At 38.9% G+C, this 27655-nt stretch overlaps 1 protein-coding gene across 1 annotated transcript; it reads right to left on the bottom strand.

The window, feature by feature from the left end:
* Positions 1–293: 293 nt before the first annotated feature.
* CD226 (CD226 molecule) lies at positions 294–27652 on the bottom strand. Its single transcript, XM_065627941.1, is given in 7 exon segments — positions 294–375; positions 377–444; positions 1655–1715; positions 2566–2677; positions 4285–4302; positions 26654–26958; positions 27471–27652. Coding segments are annotated over 7 exon segments (828 nt in total).
* Positions 27653–27655: the final 3 nt, after the last annotated feature.

The following is a 27655-nucleotide window of genomic DNA, read 5'->3' as shown; positions in this document are numbered from 1 at the left end:
TCAGACCAAAATATGCAGCTCCATTCGGCATACCAGAGATGTTCTGAAATTCTTACTTCATAGCACACCTACTGGGCAAAAATATTTAAATTGCATAAGAACAAATAATCTATATGTAAAACAAAGGATACGTTAATGCTGCAGGCTGCAAGGCCAAACAGACACACCTGGTGTAACCTGGCCCAGGCTGACTGTCCAGCCAAAGCAGCCCAGGCAGTGGTCACCACAGGCAGTTTGACTTTCTATGCAAAGAAAATAAAGTCTAAGATATAGATATAAGGCCTGTGCTTTGCTTACTTCATTCTTAAGAAGGAAGCCAATGGTTTGTGTGAGAAAGTTTTGCAGTTGATGTAAACCTCCTGCGTCTGCCTCAGATGATGATTCTTCTATTCTTTCTGTGGTCCATGTCCTGTGAAAATTAGATATTCCATAACTGTTAGCAGGCTAGAAGAACATTAAAAAAAAAAGGGGGGGGAGGACTTTTCTCAAAACAGCTGCAACTTTGAAAAAGGAGAAAAATTACGAATCTTCCTCATATGCTGTTTTATTACTAGGAAACATTCAACCACCAATCAAAATCTTTTTTGTCTCCTTATCTGTGAATACATTTGAGGTTCAAGTCATATGAAAAAGGAAGTTGCACTTAGGAATATGTTTCACTGCTCTCCTATGTCAGGTGCCTGGTAAAGCACCAGTGGAATGCCCCCTTCCCCACACACACACACACTTCAGGTACTGAAGTAGTCTTTTATGTCAATCTTAAAACATGAATTACTCTAAAGATAATCGAGCATGACTCGTCATTAGGACAACTTGATGGTTAACTGGCATGGGGGGATAGATGGTTTCTGAAGCGAATAGCTAGTACCCACCCTATGGTCATCCTAGGAAGAGCTTTCTTCTCATATGAACAATGACCCAAGAGTCAGAATGAGAGAAATGGAAATGGCAGGAGGTCAAAGGGACATATCTACAGTGGAGCTCACTGTTGGAAGTGCCATCTGAGAGAAGACACATGGAAAGTCAGTCTCACATCCACTGTGAGAATGGGGTCCTTTCCCTGAGCAAAACATAACTTCATACCCCAACTTAGGGTATGAAGAGACAAGGCAGAAGCAATTAAGCTGGCTCCTGTCCTTCCACTTCTAAACTTCAATCCTTGAAAAGGATTATTAAGGCAGGCAAAAGAAGACTTAGAGCTCTAAAACATTGATTGTTACAATATGAAAAGAAACGAGAAGCACTGAAACAGCTGTCCCAGCGAATTATAGTGAAGCTGAACCAGAAGAAATAGGTGAAGACAAACAATATCACTGGATACAATTTTTTTGCCTCAGTTTTACAAGTGGCAACTTGAGGAAAAAAAGTATTAACAGTGCACAAATAGTGTAAAAGCTGTCAAAACAAAAGAGCTCATTTGTTGATAAGATGGAAGGCAGCTGGGTCTCTAAATGTACATGTAAAGCATAAAAGAATACTAATTTAAAAAAAAAAAGTGAATAGTGGTAATCGTACTTTAAAATATTCACTTTTTCCTGTATGTATAGTTCGACATTGTACTGCAAGATTCAAAGGATATAAAGATGAGATACAGAAAAGAAAGATGTTAAGAAATATGCAATACAAGACAAGAGTAAACTCCAGCTGATCTCACCTGGGTCTGAGTAGAGTACAAAGCTTTTGATAAGGTCCATGTGATCTTCTTTCTCTTCTTTCTGGTGACACACATTCAGTCAGAAACCCAGTGGTGGGAACGGTACCCTGCATCATAGTATAGTCCAAAAGATCTAATTCCAGCATACAGGTCTTAATGCTGATACTGCTTGTTTTCCCACTGAAACCAATAAATAGAATAAAAATCCAAGTAGTCTTTGCTCTGACTTGCAAACTGTAACATGCATTAGATCAGCAGTGTTTCATAAAAGCCTCGACACAGATAAAAAGGCCTTCTGATTCAGGGGCAAATACAATATATATTGCCAACAAATTCCAGCAGCTTCATATATTGTAGTAGGGCAAGAAGTATTTTTTCTGCTCACTATTTATTTTCTTTGGAAGCAAAGATTCTGGATCAGGCCACTAGCATATATTTGGCAAGAAATACAGCAAACCTAGATAATGGTTTAAACTATTAGTTTGGATTCAGCTGTGAATGGATTTGAAACATAAAATCAGAAGACAAAAAAGCTAGAAGACATAGAAAACCTCAAGATGTCACCTGTCCTTCTCCATGCACAAGATAGAAACAGCCTATGCCTACGCTTATGTTATTCCTGACAAATCACCCTTGGCATGAAGTTTCAGCTAATAGCACTATAAGCATTTAGCTAAGGAACCTGAGTAAGCTATTTGGTTTTTTTAATATGAAAAAATGATTTCTTTTTTTAAAGGCACTTTTTCCATAGCCTGTAGAACTTATTTGTTTTTTCAAGTTTAAAATTTTGGCAAGAAAATTCAATTTTCACACCTTTTTTTAATTGGTTCTGAGGAGGATAGTAGGATGAGCTGTTAACACCTTCATACTAACCTGCTTCAGTATATCAAGCAAATTGGTTTTTTACTTACTTTTTGCAATAAACAGTGGTGACTCAGAAGATCAGTAGGAAAACGAACAGTAAGACAAGAGCAGAGATTCCTCCAGCTAGGTAGATAATAAACCATTTGTGTTCCCAAGTTGCTAAAATACAATTATAAATATTATTAGTATTTTATATAAACCAGCATGAAGTTTTTATGACAAACTAAGCTGAAAATCAATAGTTATGCAGAGACATTATTCCATGACAGCTCATGCTCAGTATTCAGACCTCATAGCCATTTCTTCGTTTCTGAAATTCCTTTCTTATGCTGAACTTATGAAATTTGTGACTGGGATGACCAAAGCTGACTGAACACAGTCCAGTGGTATGCAAAAAACAGTGATGCCTTGTATAAGCCTTTCCCATCTCCTTCCCTCTCCTGGTGAGAAAGCAGTCCAACAGCATGCCTAAGTGACTAGATATATGGATAACAAAAGCACACAGACTACTTAAGTGAATGTTCCTGGCATTGGTAAAGGTTGTCCCATAAGAGATACCTAACAATCATGCAATAATTTCGTAGGCAACAAGATATGTTTCAGAGTACTGGAAAGATCATCTCAGTCCCCAAGAGGTTTGCTATTCAGTACTGCACAGTTGTATCAGGTCTTTTCTGCTCTAATTCAAAAAGAAATCTGTTCAGTTTTTAACATATATATTTCCACAAATATTTCTCCCATTGTCATTGCACATACTTCTATGATGAATGTCAGGAAACCCACCCTATTTGTTCTAGCCTAAACAAAGCTTATTTATTTGAGAATTGCAGCTAAGGCCGGAAAAGTTGCATTTATAGTAGCTTTGCTTAAAATGTATAGACATCTTCAGTATGGAGTCACAGCTTCAAATGAAGCTAAGGAGCAACATGTAATAACTAAAGCGTAGAGACAGGCAAGATGATGGCTTCAAGGTATGAGTCAATATACTATTATGGTGCTCAGGCTTGTGGAGCAGTAATGTAATAGTCTCGTTTTTTAGGTGAAAAAAAAACGAAGGAAAGAGGTAAACTGATATACTCAAAGTTACACATGAAGTCCACCACACAAGTCCTCAGTACAGTTGTCATGCATTTAAAACACTTATGAATTGTTCTCTTATCACAATCTGAACCTAGTTAGTAGTAGCATTAAAAAAAAAGGTGTGTTAAACCACAGAACTTCACATCAGCTTTTTGCAGCCCACTACAGTGCCCTGCTTCCTGCTTCTCTGTTGCATCTCTGCACTAGCGCTCTGCAAGCTTGAGACTAATAGCACAAAAAGCAAGCAAACACAAATAGTATGGAATAAACATTTCAGCACATAGTGTATTTGTGGCTAGCAGTATCACGTACTACAGAACAGATCTTAGCCAGATGATCTTGCCAACTTCTAGCAGTCTCATATGACCCTAGGTGTCAGCAACGCCTGGATGACGGAAGCACTGGGTGTGACTCTGACCAGTTACCTACCCAGGAAGAAATATTTTCTGTATGTTCTTCAGTTTCTTAACATGTAGGAGTAAAATAAAACAGGAAGTACAAAAAAGTGATGATGACCTGGGATGGAAAAGAAGTAATGCCTCTTGTGTTACTTACTACAAGAGATAATGGTAATATCTTATGGCCACGAACCTGTTTCTTGTGTTTCACATTAAAAATAGCAATTCACTGGTGAACATAGACTAAAAAAACTGTGTTTGGGTTAGTCCCTCTTTAATGTTCTGCACACAGTACAGAGGATGACAGTACGCGAGGATAAAATCACAGCTGCCCCACAGAGCTTTTCTTCTGAATAGACAAGGAAGTTACATATCCAGTTCATAGACAAAGGAGAACAATCAGTATCACTAAGTATCCCAGCTAAGTAGCTGCTGAGCCATCTCCAGATGGCTTTTCTCTCCTGGATCAAAAAGGTTCACAGCTTCTTATCTGGCTATCCTGAATAGCAGTTGAGACTTGTTCAGGTACACCTCTTTAGTATTAATGTGCTAATTGGAAAGGATAACAAAAAATGCTGATTACAGAAGAGTCTTATCCTTGAATTCCAAATTTATTTTACTGGAGAGAAAAAAGAAAGACAGTTCTTTCAGAACTTTACGCTGCTGAATGTATCTGACACAATAGAGAAGTCTGCCTGGTAACAAAAACTAATGTCTTTTGTATTACAACTGCTTATGAAATCACTCTACTTCCAGCACGTTTTCAACTGCTGTGAACCTAAAATGACAGGATGGCACATATAACAATGTCCAACTTTAGGAAAAATTATCATGTCTTTTTTTTGAAGTGTTTAGCTACTGGCCACAAAAAATCATTATCTGTGCCAGTAAGTACTCACAGAAGTAGGGAGAAAACATCCTGTAAGGAACAAAGAAATTAAGATTTTAGCTAATCTTTTAAAAATCATGTATTTAATTATCATCACAGATAGCTAAATCTGGATAGAGTTCCAGACTTCAGCAGCATCCTCACCCTGAATTCTGAGGACTCCAGACCTCATTTTTCTTTCCCTGAAGTTTCCCCTTCAGTTTTATCAAGATAATAATCTCTGAGTTAATGAGTTTGAGAGCTGAGATTATCAGCTGTCAGTCAACTTTGGATGAGAAAAATCATTAGAGTTTTTTTAGAACCAACAACAACTGAGAGCTCTTTTGCCTTTTTTCATTTGAAGTGAGCAAAGCCTTCCTGAGGCATTTGTTTTCTTTAACTATACAAAACCTTTTGTAATTACTGTCTTTAACACAACTTTCAAGGCCTTGCAGAAACATGTCAGAGGCTTGTCATGTGTCTCTAGTTTTTGCGTTCTCGCCAAAGATGATGTGCTGACGGGAGGCTATTAAGTGTATTTTCAGGAACAGTACAATTTCTATTTAGTATTAGACAATGTGTCCCCGTCTCCCCCATCTTTTTAGACCCGGCATTTTCTTTGCAAGATTATGACATTTCTTTGGGTGAAGATTTTCAGCCTTCAGTGCACAGACTTTGGTTTTGAGGAGGAAGCACTGATGGGCCAGACAGTTATTTGTTCTAACAAGAGATTTCAACTGCACTGTATAGGTCTTCATGTAACTCGACACATGCCTTGCTGGACTGGCACATATGCTGTGCTAACTAGACATCACTGAAATAGTTTCACCCACAAATGAAAGGCAGAAAATCAGAGGAAATGTGTTCTGTCCAGAGAAAGGTGCTTTGTTGAGAAGAGACTCAGAGACATGGACTGATACCTTGCATTCATACTGTATGAATTCATGAAGGAAGAAGGAAGCCAATTACAAGCCTACCCTGATTCTCCTGACTCTCTATTACAGCCTTATTTTGTGTCTGTTTTTGTACGGCGCAGAAGTGCTGCTATTTCCTCCCAGCTCAGCAATGATATCAGTATGATAACTCTCAATGACTGGACAGGTAGTTCCCTGCTCTTCATCTGGATGCTGTTGTTAGGTGTTGTTACAGGAAGATCATACTGAGTGCTACTGAAAGACATTTAAAGGTCAATTTAAAGGCACAGTCAACATGGGTTCACAAAGGGAAAGTCCTGTCTAACTAATTTGATACCCTTCTACAACAAGGTCACCCACCTTGTGGATAAAGGGAACAAATGCCGGATTCTGCATCAAGGATGGAGTAACACCAGGCACAAGTATAAACTGGGAGAGGGGTGGCTGGAAAGCAGCCCTGCAGAAAGTGGCCTGGAGTTGCTGGTCGGCGGCAGCAGCTCCATAGGAGTCAGCAGTGTGTGCCCTGGCAGCCAGGAGGGCAAACTGCATCTTGGGGTGCATCAAACCCAGTGTAACCAGCCGGTCGAAAGAGGTGATGATCCCACCCTGCTCAGCATTGGTTCAGCCTTACCTTGAGTACTGTCTGCAGTTCTGAGCCCCACAGTTTCAGAACGATGTGAAGGTGCTTGGGTGCATCCGGAAGAGGGTGAGAAAGCTGGTGAAAGGGCTGCGATGTAATTCTGACTCCTAAAGGTACATGTAAAAACAACCACCTACCAGTTTTTCAGATCTAGAGGCAGCACACAGCAACACAAAATGTTTCTATTTTCCTTTGTCTAAGAGAGCTTGCTATCCCACTTCCTGCTAAAGCAAGAAAAAAGTTAGTACATCATTCTGAAAATGGCTAGGTCTTCAAGATGGAGTGAGCATTTAATTTTCAGTTCACTGTACAGTTCGTTTCTTTCATATGACATCTGCCCTTCTTTCCCAATCATCTATGAAAATAATGCATGGATTTTAAGTCTGCTTCCTTCCTTAAAAAACATGCTAAAAAAATGAAATCTAATCAAAGGAAAAAGCATGGTAAGTAAAAATCAGAAATGGGTTCAGATGTGGAATCTGGTGGTGTGACCAGTCTCCATATTAATTGAACTTTTAGAAGGGTGAATATGGTGAAGAACACAACAGAAATTAATCCAAAGTCTCTTGAACACATTCTGTTCTCTGTTTCTGCAAGTGTTGTCCAACAAAAGCTACACCACTTTACATACACTTTGCTTTTTGTCTTGCAGGTTTTGAGATCAAAAAGATTTGGAGAAGTCCCATTTGGAAATTCCTGTTACTGAAAAGTAACAGTCACAATATTTAGTGGGATAGAATGGTTTTATTTTCACTGTTGTTCAAAAACATTAGATGCATCATGCCAGCTTCTACTGACAAAACAGAAAGAATAGCGTAGCCTTTCCCAACATTCAAATATCTTTTCCTTTCTCTCTCCCTTTTTTCTTCACAGGAATTCCATGCTGTTTTTTCTTCCAAAAATACATTCACTTTTAGACAAGAAGCAACACTCCTGTGTTTTTATTTCTACCTCCTTTCACCCAAGTTCCCTCCTCTTTAAAAATTCTTGGCATCTTCTTAACAACAACTTCTACAGAAAAAAAAAGAAAAATTCTTCTTTCCTCTTTCTCTCAACATAAACTCAGTCTTCCCTGTTACTGTTTACAGTGCAGCTATTCTCCAAGCTCCTAGACTCAATATTTCAAAACATCTCTGGAACTGGGCAAGGTGATAAGATTTGCAGCACCCATGCAGAGTCACACCAACAGACTAAAAACATTGGAAAAGTTTGGTAGAAAATCCAGTCTAGAGTGTGGCTTAGCTGTAATGTTAAGCCAAAGAAAATGCAGTGACTGAACTAACAGAACATGCATTAAAAAAATAGCAACTTTCTATCACCTCTCGGTTTATTCAAACCACAGTTCTTGCACCAAGACAGGGTAAATCACTCTTGACTTCATGAAAGTCTTCACTGTCTATGCCACAGGGTGTGCTGGGAGCTGATGCCTGGCCTGTCACTCCTTTCTCCTTAGTGTTTCTCCATATCTCACTGAAAATATGAATTATGTGTTATGAAACAGTTCCAAATGTTAAAGAGAAATAATTGGAAATCCTTGACACTTCACTTCCTTTGGAATTAATGAAAATTCAACAAAATGCATCTCATAATACAGAGTGAGGGATGAAAAGGGAAACAACAGGTGTTTTCTGAATCATGCCATGCTTCGGCTTCTTCAATTGTTTCATACATTTTTTTCTCCAATAAGCAGGCATAACTATGCTAGCATTGTTAGAACTAAAAATGATAAATAGGACTTCTTTCAAGAGCGAAAGCAGCATGAAAACCAAACACTTTTTTGAAGAAGAAATAGTTTGCGTAGGTAGGCCTGGTAATTCTTAAAGTTATTGTATTTTTTGCAACTCATATGCTTTTGATTTGATATGAGAAGCACTGCACTTGGAGTAAACAGAAAATATTTCTATTGCTCTACGATTTGGATATACTTAATTATATTAATACAGTCAACATTTTGAAATTTGAATATTTAAAACTGTCAGAGGTGAGAGGAATTTTTGTCCTAGTACCTGTATTTTTTTTCAAATTTAGACAAAACAGTCTTTATGGAACTATGAGGCTGCTATGACATCATTAAAAGGCTATTTCTGTGTATTTTGAGTACATGAATGTTTTATTAATAGCTTCAGCAAATATTCAACAGCATAAATTATGGGGCCAGTCTAATTAAATTTGTGATATTCTTGTTCTGCTTTCACACTAATTATAATAAGAAAATGGTTTGATGTGACCCTCAGGACATACATTAGTATATTATGTTAAAAGATGTTCTATCCTACGAACTACAATTCTCCCATTCACAAACCTCACCACTTAAATAAAATATTCTTATCCAATGATATACTCTCCTTGGGAAAAACCTGTGTGATAGTCAGGCTGTGATATGAAAGGAGATTTCCAGACAAATTCAAGACTTCTACTACATATAAATCTTAAATAATTTTGGCTGAAATCGTCCTGCTCTGAGTTATCGTTTTTAGTAATAGAATTCACTGTTTACAAATTAAGAAAAAAAATCTTAGAAAGATTGTCAATGTTTCTGATATTCAGAGCATTCAATAACCATTTGGTTTCTAAAGTCAATTTTGTAATGCCTATCGTTCAAAAGTTAGGTCTAGCACTGTCATCCTTTGAAGACTTCAATGTTGAAAAAGATTAATAATCTGCATTTCTTACACTGTAAAAGGACTGACCTTTCAAGCTCTTCAATGAGATTCTTTTTTTATTAGATGTCTTTAAGTCAAAAAAATGTCACCACTATATATTTTTAATGTATTTAACTCAATCTCTGTCAACAACTGGAAGCAGAGGCAGAAAATCAAAATTGCATATATAAAAAAAAGAGTTTAAAAATGAAGTTATAGCCAGATTCGTGAGATGGAATGGTTGCAGTAGCACTCTGGGTGGGACAGAATAAGCTGTAGGAGTGAGCTAGATTTAGATCCTCCTTGATATAAAATTTTAATCAAAATCTAGGACAAAAAATGCTGGTAAACTATTGCTTTAGATGCTGGTAGCACCAGGGTTATCAAAATCGTAGGTACCAGAGAAATCATCAGTACAGACTGGCCTAGCTCACCTCCTAAGCTAGGTACAAGGAATACTAGGATTTCATGTGGGCAAGTATACTACACTAAAACTAGGAATAAGTGATTCCATTCATGTTGACTGTAAAGACAATGCGTTGTGGAAGTCTGTGACTTTCAAGACTTCTGCAGTCTCTATGAAATGGTGAATGAAAAAGTCTAGCCTGCTATTTTTTATCAGTGGAACAAAGTACAGAAAAATAACATTCCTTCTGCCTTTGGAGACCAGAAGTATGATTAAAACATCAAAATGTTGAAAAAAAACATAGGAACTGCATCTAATGAGTTTACCTAAAAAAACTAATGAAGAACTTGAAGACCCATGTAGACTATAATGAAGGAGACAGAAAGTTAATGACAGACAAGGACAGAAGAGAGATAAATTCACTCAACTAAACAGAAGGTACAACACAGTTAAGCTAATTAACTCTTTGGACAGCTTGCCAAAGACAGCTAAATTTCTATCACTGAAGATGACTGCCAAGGCTGGGTGATCATTTAAGATATCATGCTAATTCCAGCAAGATTTTATTCATGGAAGTCTAAGTATATTCAAATTAGACTATGCGACTGCCATAATGAGACTCTACACTTGCAAAATATGTTCTTTGAAGTGCAGTCCCTCAAAAATAACTACATTATAACAGGTAATTTTTTTATACCGAGCAGATTCACATCTGCAGATTCAGATTCAGATTTGCTAGGGAAGAGGGGTAAGTGAAAAGGTGATTGAAATAAATTCTCTCTGTTGCACGTCATATTCTTAGAGGTCAGATCCTTTCCTCCTGTCCCAGTTTTCAGAACACTAATTTCCAGCAACTGCCCACTTTACAATGCACTACATATTCTTCCCTGAGAAGTCTTGTCATTGTGCAGTCTGATGTCTTCAGTTATGAGAAGGTCCTACTTCTACCCATGTTCTCCTTAGGAGCCCTGAAGTCTCCCCATCTGCTCCTGGGTCCACCCTTGCTGTCTAATTCATTTAATGCCAATGCCACCCTGAACTCCAAGTGTTTCTCCTATCTGAACATGCTTATTAGGGAAATTATGTGTATGATTATGCTATTTCTCACCTTCCAGAGGATTCCCACCTGACACAAAGAGCAGCCAACCAGGACTGAATAACAACCAGCCTCCTTCCCTGCCACCGTGCTGTACGTTTACTATTAATAGAAAAATGTATGTTGCATATACAACTGTGAAAAAGCAGGTAAAACATTTTCCATGAAACTCATGAAAATGCCTTCTGTATTATAATTTATTAGTTAACTTTATGTGTTGTATTTGCCAAACAATACAGCTTCCCAATAGTATTAATACTGCCACACAGTGTAGTATACTGTAATAGGTGCATTAAAAAACTGAGGTTGTCTTGCAACTTCAGTGAAGAATTTCCAGGTATAAATCTTAATATATGTGTATAATTTGCTGGTGTACAAATAATATGTTAATAGTGGGTACTGTGGACAAACAGCTAAATTAAAATAAAAACAGGTTTGAGATTCTTGGCTGCTGTACATTCTATCACAACCATTTTCAAACACAGACATCATGAGACATTTCATTTTTTTTGCTTTGGATGTGTATTTTACTTGACAGTATGCTGCAACATTCAGGTATTTTCACTCTTGATGAAAGATGTAAATCACAACCCTTCTTATAATGTGATACCTTGCACATTTAAATGATTATGTAAGGCACAAGCAGTGGAGAAGCAGGCCTATGTAGTTCAAATTAAATCTTCCAAGTACACTAAAGTGTTCCAGGCTTTTGTTTCAAGCAATTGTCCCATTTTATTTTGACACTAGCATCAGCATAGTTCTTTCATCCTCCCTCTCCACTGTTCAACCACTTTCTTTATTTAGCATCTTTCTGAACAGTTCCTTTGCTTTCAGCCTGGTATGCGTGGGATGAGAACCTCCCACTCTAAGAAATACTTCAATGGGAAAAAAGCACGCCCACACACCTTCACCACCCCCCACACACATCTCAAGGTGACATACCATGTGTTAACTTTTCAGAAATGCTAAAAATATTTATCATTACATTTGATAAAAATAGACTCCCCCTGCCCACTCCTCATTCCAGCCACTGTCATCCCTGCCTGCTCTGCCCCTGCCGTGGCCACATCACCTTGCCTCCTGGACAGAAAGCAGGAGGACGTGATAGCACTCATGGTAGATGCAAAAGAAAGCTGACATTTTTTTCTCCTTTAAATGGCTAATAAACCTAAAGAAGATAGAAATATGTATAACTGCAAAATATGATGAGACTACATCCTGCCAAAAGAGATGTGGGCAGGATATCAAACATAGAGAACTTCTTTACTAAACAGAGGCAAATCAGAGAATCACAGAATGGTTGGGGTTGGAAGGGACCTCTGGAGGTCATCTAGTCCAGCCCACCTGCTAAAGCAGGTTCACCCAGAGCAGATCACACAGGAATGTAACCAGGTGGGTTTTGAATGTCTCCAAAGAAGGAGACTCCACAGCCTCTCTGGGCAGAGGCTGACCAGAGAGGTTGTAGAGTCTCTGATAGGATTAGCTGCTTTTGTTTCTTTAGAAGAAATTAGCTTAGATTTTTTTTTCAGCTAGTTTATTCATTTTTAAAGACATTATCTATGACAATTGAATTACTGTTCATACTGTTCACTGCAAGTTTCAACAGTTCCAGATTTACAATTTTACACAAAATTCCAGAGTTTCACTCTGAACTACACATAAATCTCATGTATTACTCCTGGTTTAAAACCAGATACAAAGAAAACAATATTCCTACTTCAACGTCAGTTCTGCAACCTCAGAAAGGAAAAAATTAGCCCAGTAAAATAAAATGCATTGAAACACTCTTCTAGCTTGGCATGTTTCTGCTTTTCTATTAAGGCTTAAAGCTTAGCAGAGGTTAAGTACTACCAGAGCTGTTTTTATACAAAGGGGGTTACATCAGTTGCTGCAAGCAAGTGCATACACTGCTGGGCAACAAACACGGGGAGTCACACCCCATCCTCAGCCACCCCAGCACACAGGCATTTTCCATGTGCTCCCAGGTACCACAAACTCATGCTGCTCAGACTGATGGTAACAAAGCTACTTTCCAAGCAGCTACCCTCAGGAAGTGATGCTCTCCATCAGAAACAACCAATGACCTCAGCAGATTTTTCAAAACTGCAAACCTAACTTAGCTCTACAGCAGAGAGAGGTTCCCAGGTCCTACTTCGTTTGCTGAAGCTCCACATGCTCCACAAGCTCCACAAGCTTCCTCTGCTTATAATAAGAAATTACAAAAAAAATTGCAGATGGAAAGGAAGCTTAAAATTTTATGAAGATGAACTTTCTCCAGGAGTCTTCTTTTCTCCAATAAAATCAATTTTCAGAAGATTAAATACTTCAGGAGTGATCATTTCACCCTTCTTTAATAGGCTAAATATGGAATTATATTTACCTCCTAAACTACTGTCTTCCAACTGTATTGGCACATACCACATAATTTTTTAAAGTTTCTAAAGAATCGTTTTTGCCCTTTTTTGGATGAGACAAGGAAATATGGATGCACAGCTATCAACTAAGTTGCAACAGTAAAGTTCTTAATTTTCAATGAGCTACCCACACCAGTTCTATTGTCAGACTCAGAAACCAGCAGTCACGTAGTGTTGGAAAAGAATGCATTTTTCTAACAGCAACTATTTGGATCATAAAAGTTAAAAAGAAAGTATTTATGCACCTATAACCTTAAAACATCTCTTTAAATATATATCAATTTATATTGTGAGAACTGGAGCATCTTTCTCTACCAATTATTAATTCTGCATGACATCATAAACACTTAGCAAGCAGTTGCAATTCACCTGCCAATTTCAGTTTGTTTATGTGTATTCCATTACTCTTTGTTGTTATTTTACTCTTTTAAGCTGCACTTTAGGTACCTAGAATGCAAGGAAAGGGAGAAACCAAAGAGGGAGAGAAAGAAAGAGCTCAGTGCTAATAAGAGTGAGAAAATCATTCTCTTCAGGCATAAACATTCATGAACTTCCAGAAGTCAGAATTCAGTTGCTGGGGAAAAAGTCATCTGGTAGAAGCATATAATTTGCTATGTCAGGATTCACCTGCAAGAGAGTCTTGAAGATGTAAGAGATCATAATTTCAAATTTTCATCATCTCCAGGAATTTCATCAGTCCAGGACAAAGGGAATTTACCAGCAATAGGAGTTCAATGAGCAGATAGAATCAGTGACATAGCTCAGCGCTCTGTGCTCAGCCTTCACTTATTGTTAATGATCCATATTGTCTCACAGTGGAAGAAGAGAAATGCTATATTGGGAAACTGCACGTCGCAGCACATGTGCATATGCGTGTATGTGCATTTGTACCTACCTGGGCATCTCTTCCACAAGGCTCCTGAGCATCTGACTTAAGATAGAGCAGAGGACATCATGTTTTAAGCCACACAGAAGAAAAAAATACAGGGTAGAGAGGAAGAGAAAGGATGTGAAAAATCAAACTGGCTCCTAATGACAACTATTTGAACCAACGTTCCTCAGGAAGGAAAGCCAAGGGTGCCAAGGTAACAGACCCCAGTGCCAGAAGCATTGCAGTGCCCAGGAGTGCAGCATGAGGATGCACTGTGGGGAATTGCTATCCTGCATCTCAGATCCTAGTTATTGCTTTTAATGAATTATTTTATGGATTGAAAATATATTGGAGAAGAAGGAAAAAATACAGTTTATTTAATAAGTTCGTTATGCAGCTTGGTACCAGGTAAGAAAATGAAAGAATTCAATATATCAGCAGTATTTTTTACCGAGTGTTTCCCTTCCATTTCTTTTTGTCCTTATTAAGTTATAAATTACATTCCTGAAAGACCAGTTGAAGGAAAAGTTCATCATTACAAATATAAACAGCAGAAAGAGGTTCTGAAAATGGGAAACTTTCAGAACTTAGTAATATTAATCACCTCTTAGTCATTTCCTTTAGAGCATTTGGAAGTTTTACTTTCTGAATCTGTAATTCCTTTTACCATCTGCTTTTCACCTGCCTCTGTTCATTCCATAACCTGACATGTATTTCCCCAAATAAAAAATTGTTCAGTCTGTTCTAGTCTGTACTATCTCCTTAATTTTGAATATTTTAAAGCTGTCACTGTGCACTTCCCATTTCCCCTGCAATTGCATCCTGTATTGATTTCCAGATTCCGTTATCTCAAAATGTCATCCATCACATTTACACTTCGAGAAACAAAACTCAGAGTTACAAAACTCTTGGATTTGGATTTAACTACTGGCTGCCACAGCAGTCGTGGTTGACACTAGAGATAATACCATATTTTAGTTAAGTTGAATTTCACAGTGGTTGCTGCAGTGACATTGAATTAAGGAATAGTAGCTTGGAAGATGAAGTATTTTTGGCTTAGAGAGGTGGGGGTGGGAGTGTAAATCTTTTAACCCACTAGATTCAGCTCCAGGTCAGTTTGGCTTTCCTAGCGCATTCATGCTGGACAGTGTTTCAAGGTTCCTTCCAGGTCAACTGCCCCTGCTTCCATCTTGTTTATGCTTCCTTCTTATGTTTGAGTTTAGTTAGGAGCTTCTTGTTCATCCATGCAGGCTTCTGACATTTTTGCTTGATTTTCTGCTTGTCTCGATGGGCCATTGGAGGAGGTTTTCTTTGAAAAGTCACCCTTGGGATTCTTCCAAGCAGACCACTGAAGGAGACAAATTCTGGTCTTCTTAAGCCCATGGTTGTGATACTGATTTTTTGCATTTATCCCCTTCTGTTGGGATCCTGAACTCCACTATGCAGACAAGGTTCCTCCAGTGCATTGACGATAACTTTCTGATGCAAATGGTGGAGGAGCCGACTAGGAGAGGAGCACTGCTGGATCTCGTCCTCGCTAACAAGGAGGGTCTGGTCGAAGCAGTAAAGGTGGGGGGCTGCCTTGGTTGCAGTGACCATGAGATGGTGGAGTTCAGAATCTCCTGTGGCGGGAGCAGAATACCGAGCAGAATTGCAACCCTGGACTTCAGCAGGGCCAACTTTGGCCTTTTCAAACAATTGCTGGAGGAAATCCCATGGGCAAGGCTGCTTGAAGGTAAAGGGGCCCAAGATAGTTGGTTAACATTCAGGGACTGCTTCTACCAAGCTCAAGATCAGTGCATCCCGACACGTAGGAAGTCAAGGAAGGGAGCCAGGAGACCTGTGTGGTTAAACAGGGAACTGCTGGGCAAACTCAAGTGGAAGAGGAGGGTTTACAAATCATGGAAGGAGGGGCTGGCCACTTGGGAAGAATATAAGGCTGTTGTTAGAGGATGTAGGGAGGCAACTAGGAAAGCCAAGGCCTCCTTAGAGTTAAACCTGGCGAGAGGGGTCAAGGACAACAGGAAGAGCTTCTTCAAATACATGGCAGATAAAACTAACACCAGAGGTAATGTAGGCCCACTGATGAATGGGGTGGGTGCCCTGGTGACAGAAGATACAGAGAAGGCAGAATTACTGAATGCCTTCTTTGTCTCTGTCTACTCTGCCGGAGGCTGTCCTGAGGAGCCCCATACCCCTGAGGCCCCAGAGGAAGGCAGGGCAATGGAGGAGTTTGCCTCAGTTGATGAGGACTGGGTTAGGGACCAGTTAAGCAATCTGGACATCCATAAATCCATGGGTCCAGATGGGATGCACCCGCGGGTGCTGAGGGAGCTGGCTGAAGTCATTGCTGGACCGCTCTCCATCATCTTTGCCAAGTCTTGGGAAACGGGAGAGGTGCCTGAGGACTGGAGGAAAGCAAATGTCACTCCGGTCTTCAAAAAGGGCAGGAAGGAGGACCCGGGCAACTGTAGACCGGTCAGCCTCACCTCCATCCCTGGGAAAGTGATGGAACACCTTATCCTTGGTGCCATCTTAAGACATATCAAGGATAAGAGGGTCATCAGGGACAGTCAACATGGCTTCACCAAGGGGAAGTCGTGTTTGACCAACCTCTTAGCCTTTTATGAAGACGTAACAAGGTGGATTGACGATGGCAGAGCAGTGGATGTGGTCTACCTTGACTTCAGCAAAGCATTTGACACCGTCTCCCACAGCATCCTCACGGCAAAACTGAGGAAGTGTGGACTGGATGATCGGGTAGTGAGGTGGACTGCAAACTGGCTGAAGGAGAGAAGCCAGAGAGTCGTGATCAATGGGGCAGAGTCTGGTTGGAGACCTGTATCTAGTGGAGTGCCTCAAGGGTCAGTTCTGGGACCAATACTGTTCAATATATTCATCAATGACTTGGATGAGGGAATTGAGTGTACTATCAGCAAGTTTGCTGATGACACCAAGCTGGGAGGAGTGGCTGACACGCCAGAGGGCTGTGCTGCCATCCAGCGAGATCTGGACAGGCTGGAGAGTTGGGCGGGGAAAAATTTAATGAAATATAACAAGGGAAAATGTAGAGTCTTGCATCTGGGCAGGAACAACCCCAGGTTCCAGTACAGGTTGGGGAATGACCTATTAGAGAGCAGTGTAGGGGAAAGGGACCTGGGGATCCTGGTGGACAGCAGGATGACCATGAGCCAGCACTGTGCCCTTGTGGCCAAGAAGGCCAATGGCATCCTGGGGTGTATTAGAAGGGGGGTGGTTAGTAGGTCAAGAGAGGTTCTCCTTCCCCTCTACTCTGCCCTGGTGAGACCTCATCTGGAATATTGTGTCCAGTTCTGGGCCCCACAGTTCAAGAAGGACAGGGAACTGCTGGAGAGAGTCCAGCGCAGGGCCACAAAGATGATTAAGGGAGTGGAGCATCTCCCTTATGAGGAAAGGCTGAGGGAGCTGGGTCTCTTTAGATTGGAGAAGAGGAGACTGAGGGGTGACCTCATCAATGTTTATAAATATATAAAGGGTGGGTGTCACGAGGATGGAGCCAGGCTCTTCTTGGTGACAACCAACAGTAAGACAAGGGGTAATGGGTTCAAGCTGGAACACAAGAGGTTCCACTTAAATTTGAGAAGAAACTTCTTCTCAGTGAGGGTGACAGAACACTGGAACAGGCTGCCCAGGGAGGTTGTGGATTCTCCTTCTCTGGAGACATTCAAAACCTGCCTGGACGCCTTCCTGTGTAACCTCACCTAGGTGTTCCTGCTCTGGCAGGGGGATTGGACTAGATGATCTTTCGAGGTCCCTTCCAGTCCCTAACATTCTGTGATTCTGTGATTCTGTGAAGGTTGCCCCTGATCATCATAATCCAAATAAGTTCTTCCTTCTCTGTAGGCCTGAGGCTGAGCAGACCACCTCCCCTCTTCAGATACTTAACCACTTGAGTGAGGAATTTCTCATCAATGAAGCCTAGAAAGTTCCCAAATTGATTATTCCCTGACATGTTGTTCTCCCACAAATACCTGATGGTTGAACTCTTCCATGAGGACCACAGAATGTGAAGCTTCTTCCAGTTATCTAATGGAGGCTTAATCTCATCAGGCATGATCACCCTGATCAGTCACCACCACAACATCATCGGTGTTGGTCTGCCTACTAATCCTGACCCATGAGGTCTCAGCTGGCTCATCATGTGTTACTAGGCAGAACTTCCCACATTCTCACTGCTCTGCCACATAAAGGGCAACTCTCGTTCTCTACCATTTGGGTCTGTCCTTCCTAAAGAGCCATTGCAGCACTCCAGTCATGTGAGCCATCCCACCATGTCTCTGTGATTTCAGTGAGATCATAGCCCTGCAACTGCACACAGAGCTCTAATTCCTTGTTGCCCGTGCTGTGTTCACTGGTGTACAGGAACTTCATACAGCCATCCAGTCGTACTGACTTCCCAGAAAAGGTATGAGAGCTTCCCCACAGTATGTTCTCTCAGCATTTCCTTATTTGTGCGGACGCACTTAGGATCGTCACCTTTGTGCCCTTATTTGTTGTTTTCATGTCTTTCCCGTCCATACAATCCCACAACATTTCCTTGTCAACCCTTCCTCATTCTCTTGTGAGTTTTCATCTCACTTTCCTTCAAAGCTCCCCTCACCAGCCTGTTGGCAAGGATGCTTCTTCCCCACATGTGCAGGTAGGTCCTGTCTCTTCCTTGTAGTTCTTGATCATCAAAATAGTCCATGAAGATAAAAGGTAACATTTTGTTGCTGACACCCGTTATGCAACTGGGTCTTGACCTCCTCTTCCAAAGGCTTTTCCCTTCTTCAGAAAGATCAAGGGAACACCACCTAAACCACTCGTATCCTTGACCACCACCTCCAGCACTGTAGTCATGGTTGATGTGCTGCAGGTCTCTCCTGGATTCACCTTTGGTGCATGTATGTGTGGAAAAGCAGCAAGGATTAGGAGTTTGAGGAGTAGGCAAACCTTGGCAGACTCTCTGCAGCATCCTAGAGCCTACCCTGGCAAGCAGCAAAACTCCCCAGACAGCAGGTTGGGTCAGCAAATGAACAGAAGAGAAGAAGCCATGAAGTATTATACAACAGCATGTCAGTTAATAGCTATAGTATCCAGCTGACATGCAATGCATGTTCATCAAAACAATGCTCACAGGGAGCACATAAAGCAACCCTGCTAATTTCATCTTACTTTGGTAAAAACACAGCAGTTCTCATGGGTACTGAATGTTACATTTTTTTCCTTAACATAGCATATTCTGATGCAAAGAAAGTAACGAAGAATACATAACCGCATCATTATTCTTAGTAACTAACTGAATGGTAAGGAGTAAAAAGAAGAGGGGGGAAAAAAGAAAAAGCAAAAAAATCCCCAGTGTTCAATAAAAGGATCTGGATGCTCTAATTGATTGCTAGCCAAATAGAACTGAAAATGTTATCATCACATTTTCTGTTTCCAAAAGACAAATTTTCTCAGGTATGTCAACAGAGTCCTATACAAGGTAAAGCAGGAATTATTCTGCTTCATTTAGCAATGGTAATACCATAGACAGGCCACAGTATTTCATTCAAAGTAACTTATTTTACTGTGATTACACACAAACTGCAGAAAATTCTGATGAGAAAAAGAATGATGAAGTTTAGAATCATGAACTAAGAAAAAAAGCTAAAAGTACTGTGTTTGTTTAGTACAGAGAGATGATTGCAGGCTGGCAACATGAGAGCCTTCCTCTTTTTTCAAAGGAAGGACTACAGTGAATAAATTCAGTATTAAACGAGAGATATCTAGGTTTGACATAATGGGAAAATATCCTCTTGTAAGGCTAGTTAAGTGCCTCAGAACATAGAGATGGATGAGACGAATTTGGATTGTCTCTTCCAGTCTGAGTTTTCCACAATTCTACAATTCCTTTTGATCTAAGCTTTTCATTCAGAAAGGAAGAGGAGATATCTGCTCTGCTCCCAACAGGGCTGGTTTATTTTTTTTCCCTCTAGCCTTTTATACTGAGGGGGCATCCAATCCTTAGTTCATCACAGAAGATAAAAAGGAAGAAAAGCAGCATTTAACAGGTCAATAATCACAGTAGAGGTGTGAAAAAGGCAGCTTCACTTGCCTCCATCCTCCTGCTTTCTAATTAGGTGCTGACAATGTGGTTGGCACTGTATAAGATACAGAGATAGTTCTTGCTCTGGGGAGCTCTGAGTCTAAGAGGTGAAGAATGAAGATCCCTCAGGATTACTTCTTGCTTCCACGTGCTTTAAAGGGCAGATAATTTTTCACTGTAGACCCATGAATCACATTCTAAATTGAGACAGAGATAAATAGAAAGCAAGCTATTTCAGGTGAATAGGGACTTGAAAGAAAAAAATCTATGTAGCATGCTGCTGTTGGCAGGCAGAAGAACATTAATATAGAAATAAGTGCTGAGTGGCATGGATATCACCACACTAGCTAAGAATAGAAAAGCTCTGTCTCTGCTATCACAGAAGAGGTTGATAACTCTATTTAAAATATGGGAGTGCTTCATGGTACATCTGGCATTTAAATACTCTATTAATGAACTTCCATTCTTATTCAGAGTTGCTAGCAAAACATATTCCCTGAGCAAATGGTCCATTGTCATTGATTGACAGAAACAAACATTTACTCATGAATTTTAAAAAAAAAATCCCTTCATATAACAAAGAAAACCCCAACCAACCAATTATGCAACAGTGCATAATTCTCATTACAAGATATAAAAGTAACTATGAATATCAAAATAATACTTTCTATTCTATTCAGAGCATAGCATGGAAATCTTTAAGTCAGACTAGTACTATTTTGTCACCCAATTGAAATAAAAACACTGAGAAAATAAAAATAAATTTTAAAATATACAGAAATTTGTGTTAGAATTCAACAGTTTTGAATGGCAAATAAGCATAGGACAAAAATATTCCAGGCAATTTTAACTACATTTACTCTTTATGTAAATAAACATACAACACTGCCCTACCATAAAAGCCAGGTTTCATTTAAACAGTTTATAGATCACACAATTCTTTCCCTGCTGAAGACTTTTGAAAGACTTTCTACCTAAATGTGTAACAATGCGTAGTGTACAGGAGTAGAACAATATCAGTTTGTGATTTCTCTCTTGATGGTTATTATATTCTATATTTTTACTTAACTTTGCATTGTAAATTTCAGGATTGCTGACCCATCTATTAACTGATCAAGTTCTGCACCACAGAGCTCTTCACAAGTTGACTTTCATTGCTTCTAAGACAGTTTTTGCCTACACTCAATCATCTCTGATTCTGTTAAATTTAAAATAATGAATATTCCAAGTATACATTTAAATGGAAGCATAAATACCTTCAGTTCAGGGATTGCTACATTTTGATGCAATGGTACCTAGAGGATTATTAATAAGGTCACGTGGCTTGAGAGGATGTGCGAAGCACATTGAGCCAGATATACTTATCAGTACTTCTCAAGGCAGGAAAAGGTGCATCAACACAGTGGTTTGGTAATATGAAAAGTACTGCACTGCACTGCAACTGAGAAAGACATATTTTCGTAAAGGCAATACAGAAAAGGGTAATATTATTACTATGGGCAATGACAATGCAAATCTAAAACCAAATAGTAATGGGACATCATGTATCTTCAACAAATATTACAGATCGTAGAGTGCAAAAGGAAAAATGTTTTAAATAGTGTCTATGTAGGAAGCCTCAATTAAACCCATTAAGTTCAAAGAAGTATTGGACCTGGAAGACATTTTGAATGTACATTATCATGAATGTATTTTGTCATGCTGGGAACAAGATACAAATATACTTCAGATTTGTAGACATCTTAGGAACGTGACGTACAGATATTAATGGAAATCTCCTGTTAGTAGTGACTTCGCTGTCTACACCGCACATTTTATACTGTACTCAAAATCAGCCTTCAGACATAAATGTCAGAGCACTGTATATATGAAATTACAGGTCATCCTTAAAGTGTACATTAAGAAAGGTGAAATACAGCTACTGACTATTCCTACATAATCTTCACAGCTTATCAAAAAATGTAGAAGGAGCTTTCTCTGAAAGTATAAGTTTGTCTCCTTAGAGCAGGAGTGGTTGTGACTCATAAAATGTAGGGATATTAAGGGAAAAAAAATCACTTGAATTCAGTTCTGAAAAATGTTGGATATATGTGTTTTCACTAAAGGAAAAAAGAAGGAACAGATTCACCCACCTGGCAAATATCTTCCTGTGGGCTAACTAGACTATTCTTTGCCCATATATCCATTTGTAACAGTGGCAGAACACACTTTCAAGTTCTTCACAATTATGTTACAGAATTTCAGCACTGCATCCACTTGTAAGAATGTCCTGTAGCTACATAACATATGACATTTCCAGTATAATATCGTATTATTGCTTTTCTGTCAGTATGTGTCAGTAACTGTTTCAAGAAGAAGGCATGAATAACATTGTGCAGTATGCAAGAGTTCTTTCTCACCTGTCTCTTAGATGTCATAGGAAATCTTCAGCCAAAATTTAAGGCAAAAATAACGAAACATGTCCTAACATTTTTATTATATATCCTGATATAGCCCCAGGACTAAGGTGAGACCACATCTAGAAAAAAAAAAAATCCTACAACAATTCCATCGAAACATTGATGTAAGTTGTGATTTGTCACCACTTAATTCTTAAGGATTAAACTTTTTTTTTTTTTTGCTTTCGTTCTTGATTGAAAAAGAATCGAGGTTTCATCCCACTCCAGTATTATTTTGACACCTCATACACTATTAATCTGTTGTGATCTTTTATTCACTCAATAGCATCTTTAATCACATATGAAAGACTGTAACCACAGTGGACTTTTTATTTATAAAGACATCTTTACTCTAAAGAAATAGGGATGTTACTGAAATACTAATCAAAAGGAACTTGCTTAATACTTTTCAAGTGCTTGACTTATTTCTTATTTTTCTGTGTTTTGGTTTAAAAAAGCAAGTCATGATCCCCAAATGTTTTTACTACTTAATCTTGTAGTGTGAGGGTCTTGTTAACACTTGAAGTGCGGGATCTAGTGACACTACCGTAACCATTAGATACTACCTGAAATATTTACTCATTAAGCATTAGCACTTGAGGCTTCAAACTCTGCAAATGAAAAATGTCGACAAATAAGAATCATACTAATTTTACTCACTTTGTATTTGTAATTTTGAAAAATTATACAAGGCACATGGGAAAGAAGAATCAGATGCACTAGAGCAACTTTGAACAGCTTGTGCAGAAACTTTCATTATTTTTCAAACTAAAAAAAGTTAATCTAAGGTACCTCACTCAAATTTATGTAACTGTCTGCATATATGATTGCCATCCAAAGAACATTTCACCTAATACTTTAATCTAGTTAAGAATCTCCATCATATAGCATTATTTCCATTTATTTCATCTATTTCCATTTAATGAAAATTCTGAAAGCAGATAAAATATTTTATAGTTATATTCTGTTCGCAGCTTTCATTGAGGTATATGCTGCAGTTTCTTCAATGGCATACTCACCTATTTAAGTTAGCAAAGGAATGTCTGTGAGTCCCATAGTAACAGGTCAGTATAGATAAATCCAGACAATTTTCAATGCCCTGGTAGTGCAAATTAAATTATAAACCAGGCTTCAGTTTTGATTGGCACAAAGACCTTAATAATACCAACTTAACTCAATCTGTGCCAATTTACCAGAGCAAGCTTAAGTGTCATGTTGAATATTATGTGTCCACAAAGTTGTATCCATTTAAAGGTAGATACAACTTTAGCTTAGCCAACTAATCTTTAAAACTAAAACCACAAATTGAAAAGCATTAGACATCATACAATTCTCTAAAAAGAGAAAAAAAAAAAAGTCTATTAGATGTTTGTTGATTTACTGTTATAAACAGAAGGAATGGATTTTGCAGTGAGTTGTTTATTTTATTTATCCGGGGTAGTGCAGATAAATCAATGCTTTTAGAAAAGCAATGTCTATTGAGAATCAATAAATTCTAAACTCTAGCCAAAGAGAACAATGGAATTGAAAAAAGTTTTAATTACCTATAAGATAATTTTTGTTGCCCAGATTTCTTCATACTACGGTAAATCAGATTCCGTAAAAACATTTCATTTTCCAGGACCTCAGCCATTTGTGTGTATTAATCCTATCAAACAAGATCCATGCCCAGTGAAATAATGAGACTAACATTCAGCTTTCTCAACACTCCTGGGTGCAGAATAAAAAACTTCAAAGATGAGCATCAGTGTAATTTTACATGTTGGAAGACAAAGAAGAAAAATTATATATCTAGTGTCAGCAGCAAGCTAAAATACTGGCTGCATGGAAGTGAATTTGAAGTTTATTGTTAATTTAATCAAAGAAAGATGTCATCCAGAGAGATTAAAATATTTAGTACTGATGAAGGTGCTAGTAAAGAAAGATAAAGCCTGACTGATAACAGTCCTACTATATTTACTACATAAGTACCTTCCCTAAACTCTGGCTTTAATAACCTATTTAATTTGCAGTGCAGATAGAAGTAGTAATAGTTTATCTTCACTGGTGATACACTTCATTTTGTTCAGATCAGTGTATATAAACATCATGTTTATACACATCTATTGGGAGCAGAACAGGATTGATTGATCCTGTTCTCAGAATCCTTGATTCTTTATATGAAAAATGATTAATTTCTATTCAACATTATTATGTCTCTCTTCAGTAGGATTACATTGATATACTTGAAAAATGGGGGGGTTGCTGTGGGTTTAGGTTTGTGTTTAACTTGCTCAAACCAAGACAGAAATCTTATACACCGAGAATATTGAATCTCACAATATTGTTTAAAAAAAACATCACCCTGATAACCGATTCACTTTTTGTGTGGTTTACAATGTGCTGAAATCTGTAAGTGGCCTGCTGAATAAAGGTATTGAACTGAAGATTAACATCCCACAGGACACTGAATGCCTTATTTCTTACATCATTTCAGATTAACCCTAGCCAAGACATTACAAAACAAATAGCAGAGATCATGTACTGCCTTGGCCAGAAAAAGGACTATATGACCTTGGAGATCTCTACTGCATCTAAATTTTGGGATTTCAGAGAAAATTATTTCACTGTGAATAGGGGCTCAGCACTGCCAGAACTCAGGTTGGACAAATCCATGTGAGAGATCTAGTTTGCGTGTCCCTTTTTGTAAACAGCAACCTGGATTTCCAGATCTCAGCTTATTTGAATGCAGTCAAAAATTGTGTTTCTAATGCCTACAGTTGCATTAATATTGTGCCAATGTGCCACAATAAGGAAAATAATTTCAGATCCAAACTATCTTATCTAAATAAACAGTGCGGGGGGATGGAATTATTTTTTTCAATGTCAGGGCAAAAACTGGTGTTTGGCTTAATTTCTGCATTGAAGAGCAGCAATGTTTACTAATAAAAAGCTAGCAGACAAAGGACCACAGATTGGGATTCCTGTTTCATCAGTCCCATCAACAAATGTGCTGGCTAAAATCAAGTTTCAAAAAAACTCCAGTGGTGAATTCAGGAACTTTTAGAAGGAGTTTTTGAAGTTTAGCTATCTCAGACAAGAGTCAGGTCAACTGCTTCATTGTAACATTGAAATTACAGAAGTGTAGAGAAAATAAGGTTGAAATGAAGAGTCAGAAAGATCAGGCTAGGAAAAGAACTGTTATTTTTATCTTCTGGTCTTTCAAATGCTAGTATCTAAATTTCCTTTCAACCTATTCTTTCCTAGCTGTGAAATAAAATAAAATATTGAATGAAACCTAGTTTTGCTCTGGAGGATGTGAAAGATGAACAAATTATTTCTACCTCCGCAAGATCAAATCAACAAACCGGTAACCAAAACTAGATATTATCTGAAGGCTATTCTATCAAGTGTACATAACTATCTTCTAAGGACTTCTATTAGAGAAGTTTGGCAATTTGGACCAGACTTGTCAGTTGACCAATGCTGAATAGGCATTCATGGAAAAATACTAGAAAAAGGTTTGCTTCTCATATTCATACAGCTGGAAAGGAAATCAAGTTGGATGAGTGGTCAGGTCATCACAGAGCCTTTGGAAAGTACATGAACCACTATACAGAAAGTACATCGGCATAGCTGGATCTTTTTCTTTCCTTCTACCCTTTTCCCTCTTTAAAAAAGTCTCCTTCTAAAGAAAAGGTCTTTTTTCTTCATTTAAACTTCCCTAATTCTTTCCCTTTTGTTGCCACACTATTCCTGAATAGTTGTTTTGTTCCTGAAAAAAGCAAGAACAGAAGAGCTTCTAGAAAACACAATCCTAGTTTCAGACCAGGAATACCCTCACCATATAACATAACAATACAAGTATGATATATTCCATGGGTAGTTACAAGGTTCATCCATATAATTTCATGGGTAGTAGTAATTCCATCCACTGAAAGAGATCCTATAGCTTGTTGAAATGCAGTGAGAACCTTGGCCTAATGGAAATATTACCATTGCAATGACCATTAGTACCTGAAGTCCGCAATGTGATACATTGCTGCTGTGACATCCGTCCATCTCCTCAGTTCCACTCCTTACTTTCTGCTTCTCTTAAAATAAACTTTTATCAGAGAAATACAATTATTTTCTGTCGAGCTAGTTCTTTTCTCCAAATTACCCCATTTCTGCACGTTATATAATTGAAAAGAAAAATTACAATTCTGGACACTCCCTAAATTGGCATGGATTTCTGTTTTGTGTATATCAGAAATTAAAGGAACAATGAAGGATTTACTTACCTGGCTGAATAATTTCTATTACCTTTTCCCAAAATCCATCTGGGTAAGTTACAGTGGAGCAGAAGTAAAGACCAACATCCTTCAAAGTGCTCTTGATGAAGGATAAAGGCTTGTCTTCCACGGAAGCTTTTTCAAAATATATTCTTCCACTGTATTTGTCTTCAATATGTATGCCACAGATTGGATGCAAGACAACTATATTTTCTTTATCAGTTGCATTAAGTTTCATCCAGGATGCCTGGATTATCAAGTCCTTCTCTGCAATGCTGCTTTCCAGCAGGTCTGCCCCTAACCTGTACTGGTACCTGGGGTTATTCCTCCCCAGGTGCAGGACCCTACACTTGCCCTTGTTGAACTTCATTAGGTTCTTCCCTGCCCAGTCCTCCAGCCTGTTGAGGTCTTGCTGAATGGCAGCACAGCCTTCTGGTGTGTCAGTCCTTCCTCTCAGTTTGGTATCATCGGCAAACTCGCTGAGGGTGCACTCCGTCTCTTCACCCAGGTCACTGATGAACAGGTTGAACAGGACTGGACCTAACATTGACCCCTGGGGGAACCCCACTAACTACAGGCCTCCAACCAGACTTTGCACTGTTGATCACAACCCTCTAAGCTCTGCCATCCAGCTAGTTCATGATCCATCTCATGGTGCATTCATCCAGCCCGCACTTCCTGAGCTTGCCTATGAGGATGTTGTGAGAGACGGTGTCAAAAGCCTTGCTGAAGTCAAGACAACGTCCGCTGCTCTTCCCTTGTCTACCCAGTCAGTCATACCATCATATCAGTTTGGTCAAACATCCAGAACGAGCTGTTCCATCACCTTTCCAGGGATGGAGGTGTGGCTGACTGGCCTGTAGTTTCCTGGGTTGTCCTTCTTAACCTTTTTGAAGACTGGAGTGACGGTGGCTTTCCTCCAGTCCTCAGGGACCTCTCTTGTTCTCCAAGACCTTTCAAAGATGGTGAAGAGGGGTTTTGCAATAACATCTCGTGGGTGCATCCCATCGG

Source organism: Caloenas nicobarica, chromosome 2, assembly GCF_036013445.1.
Source record: "Caloenas nicobarica isolate bCalNic1 chromosome 2, bCalNic1.hap1, whole genome shotgun sequence".
In the NCBI taxonomy this organism is placed as follows: Eukaryota; Metazoa; Chordata; class Aves; order Columbiformes; family Columbidae; genus Caloenas; species Caloenas nicobarica.
The sequence above is the reverse complement of the archived record's forward strand: the minus strand, read 5'-3'. Positions and strand labels throughout refer to the sequence as shown.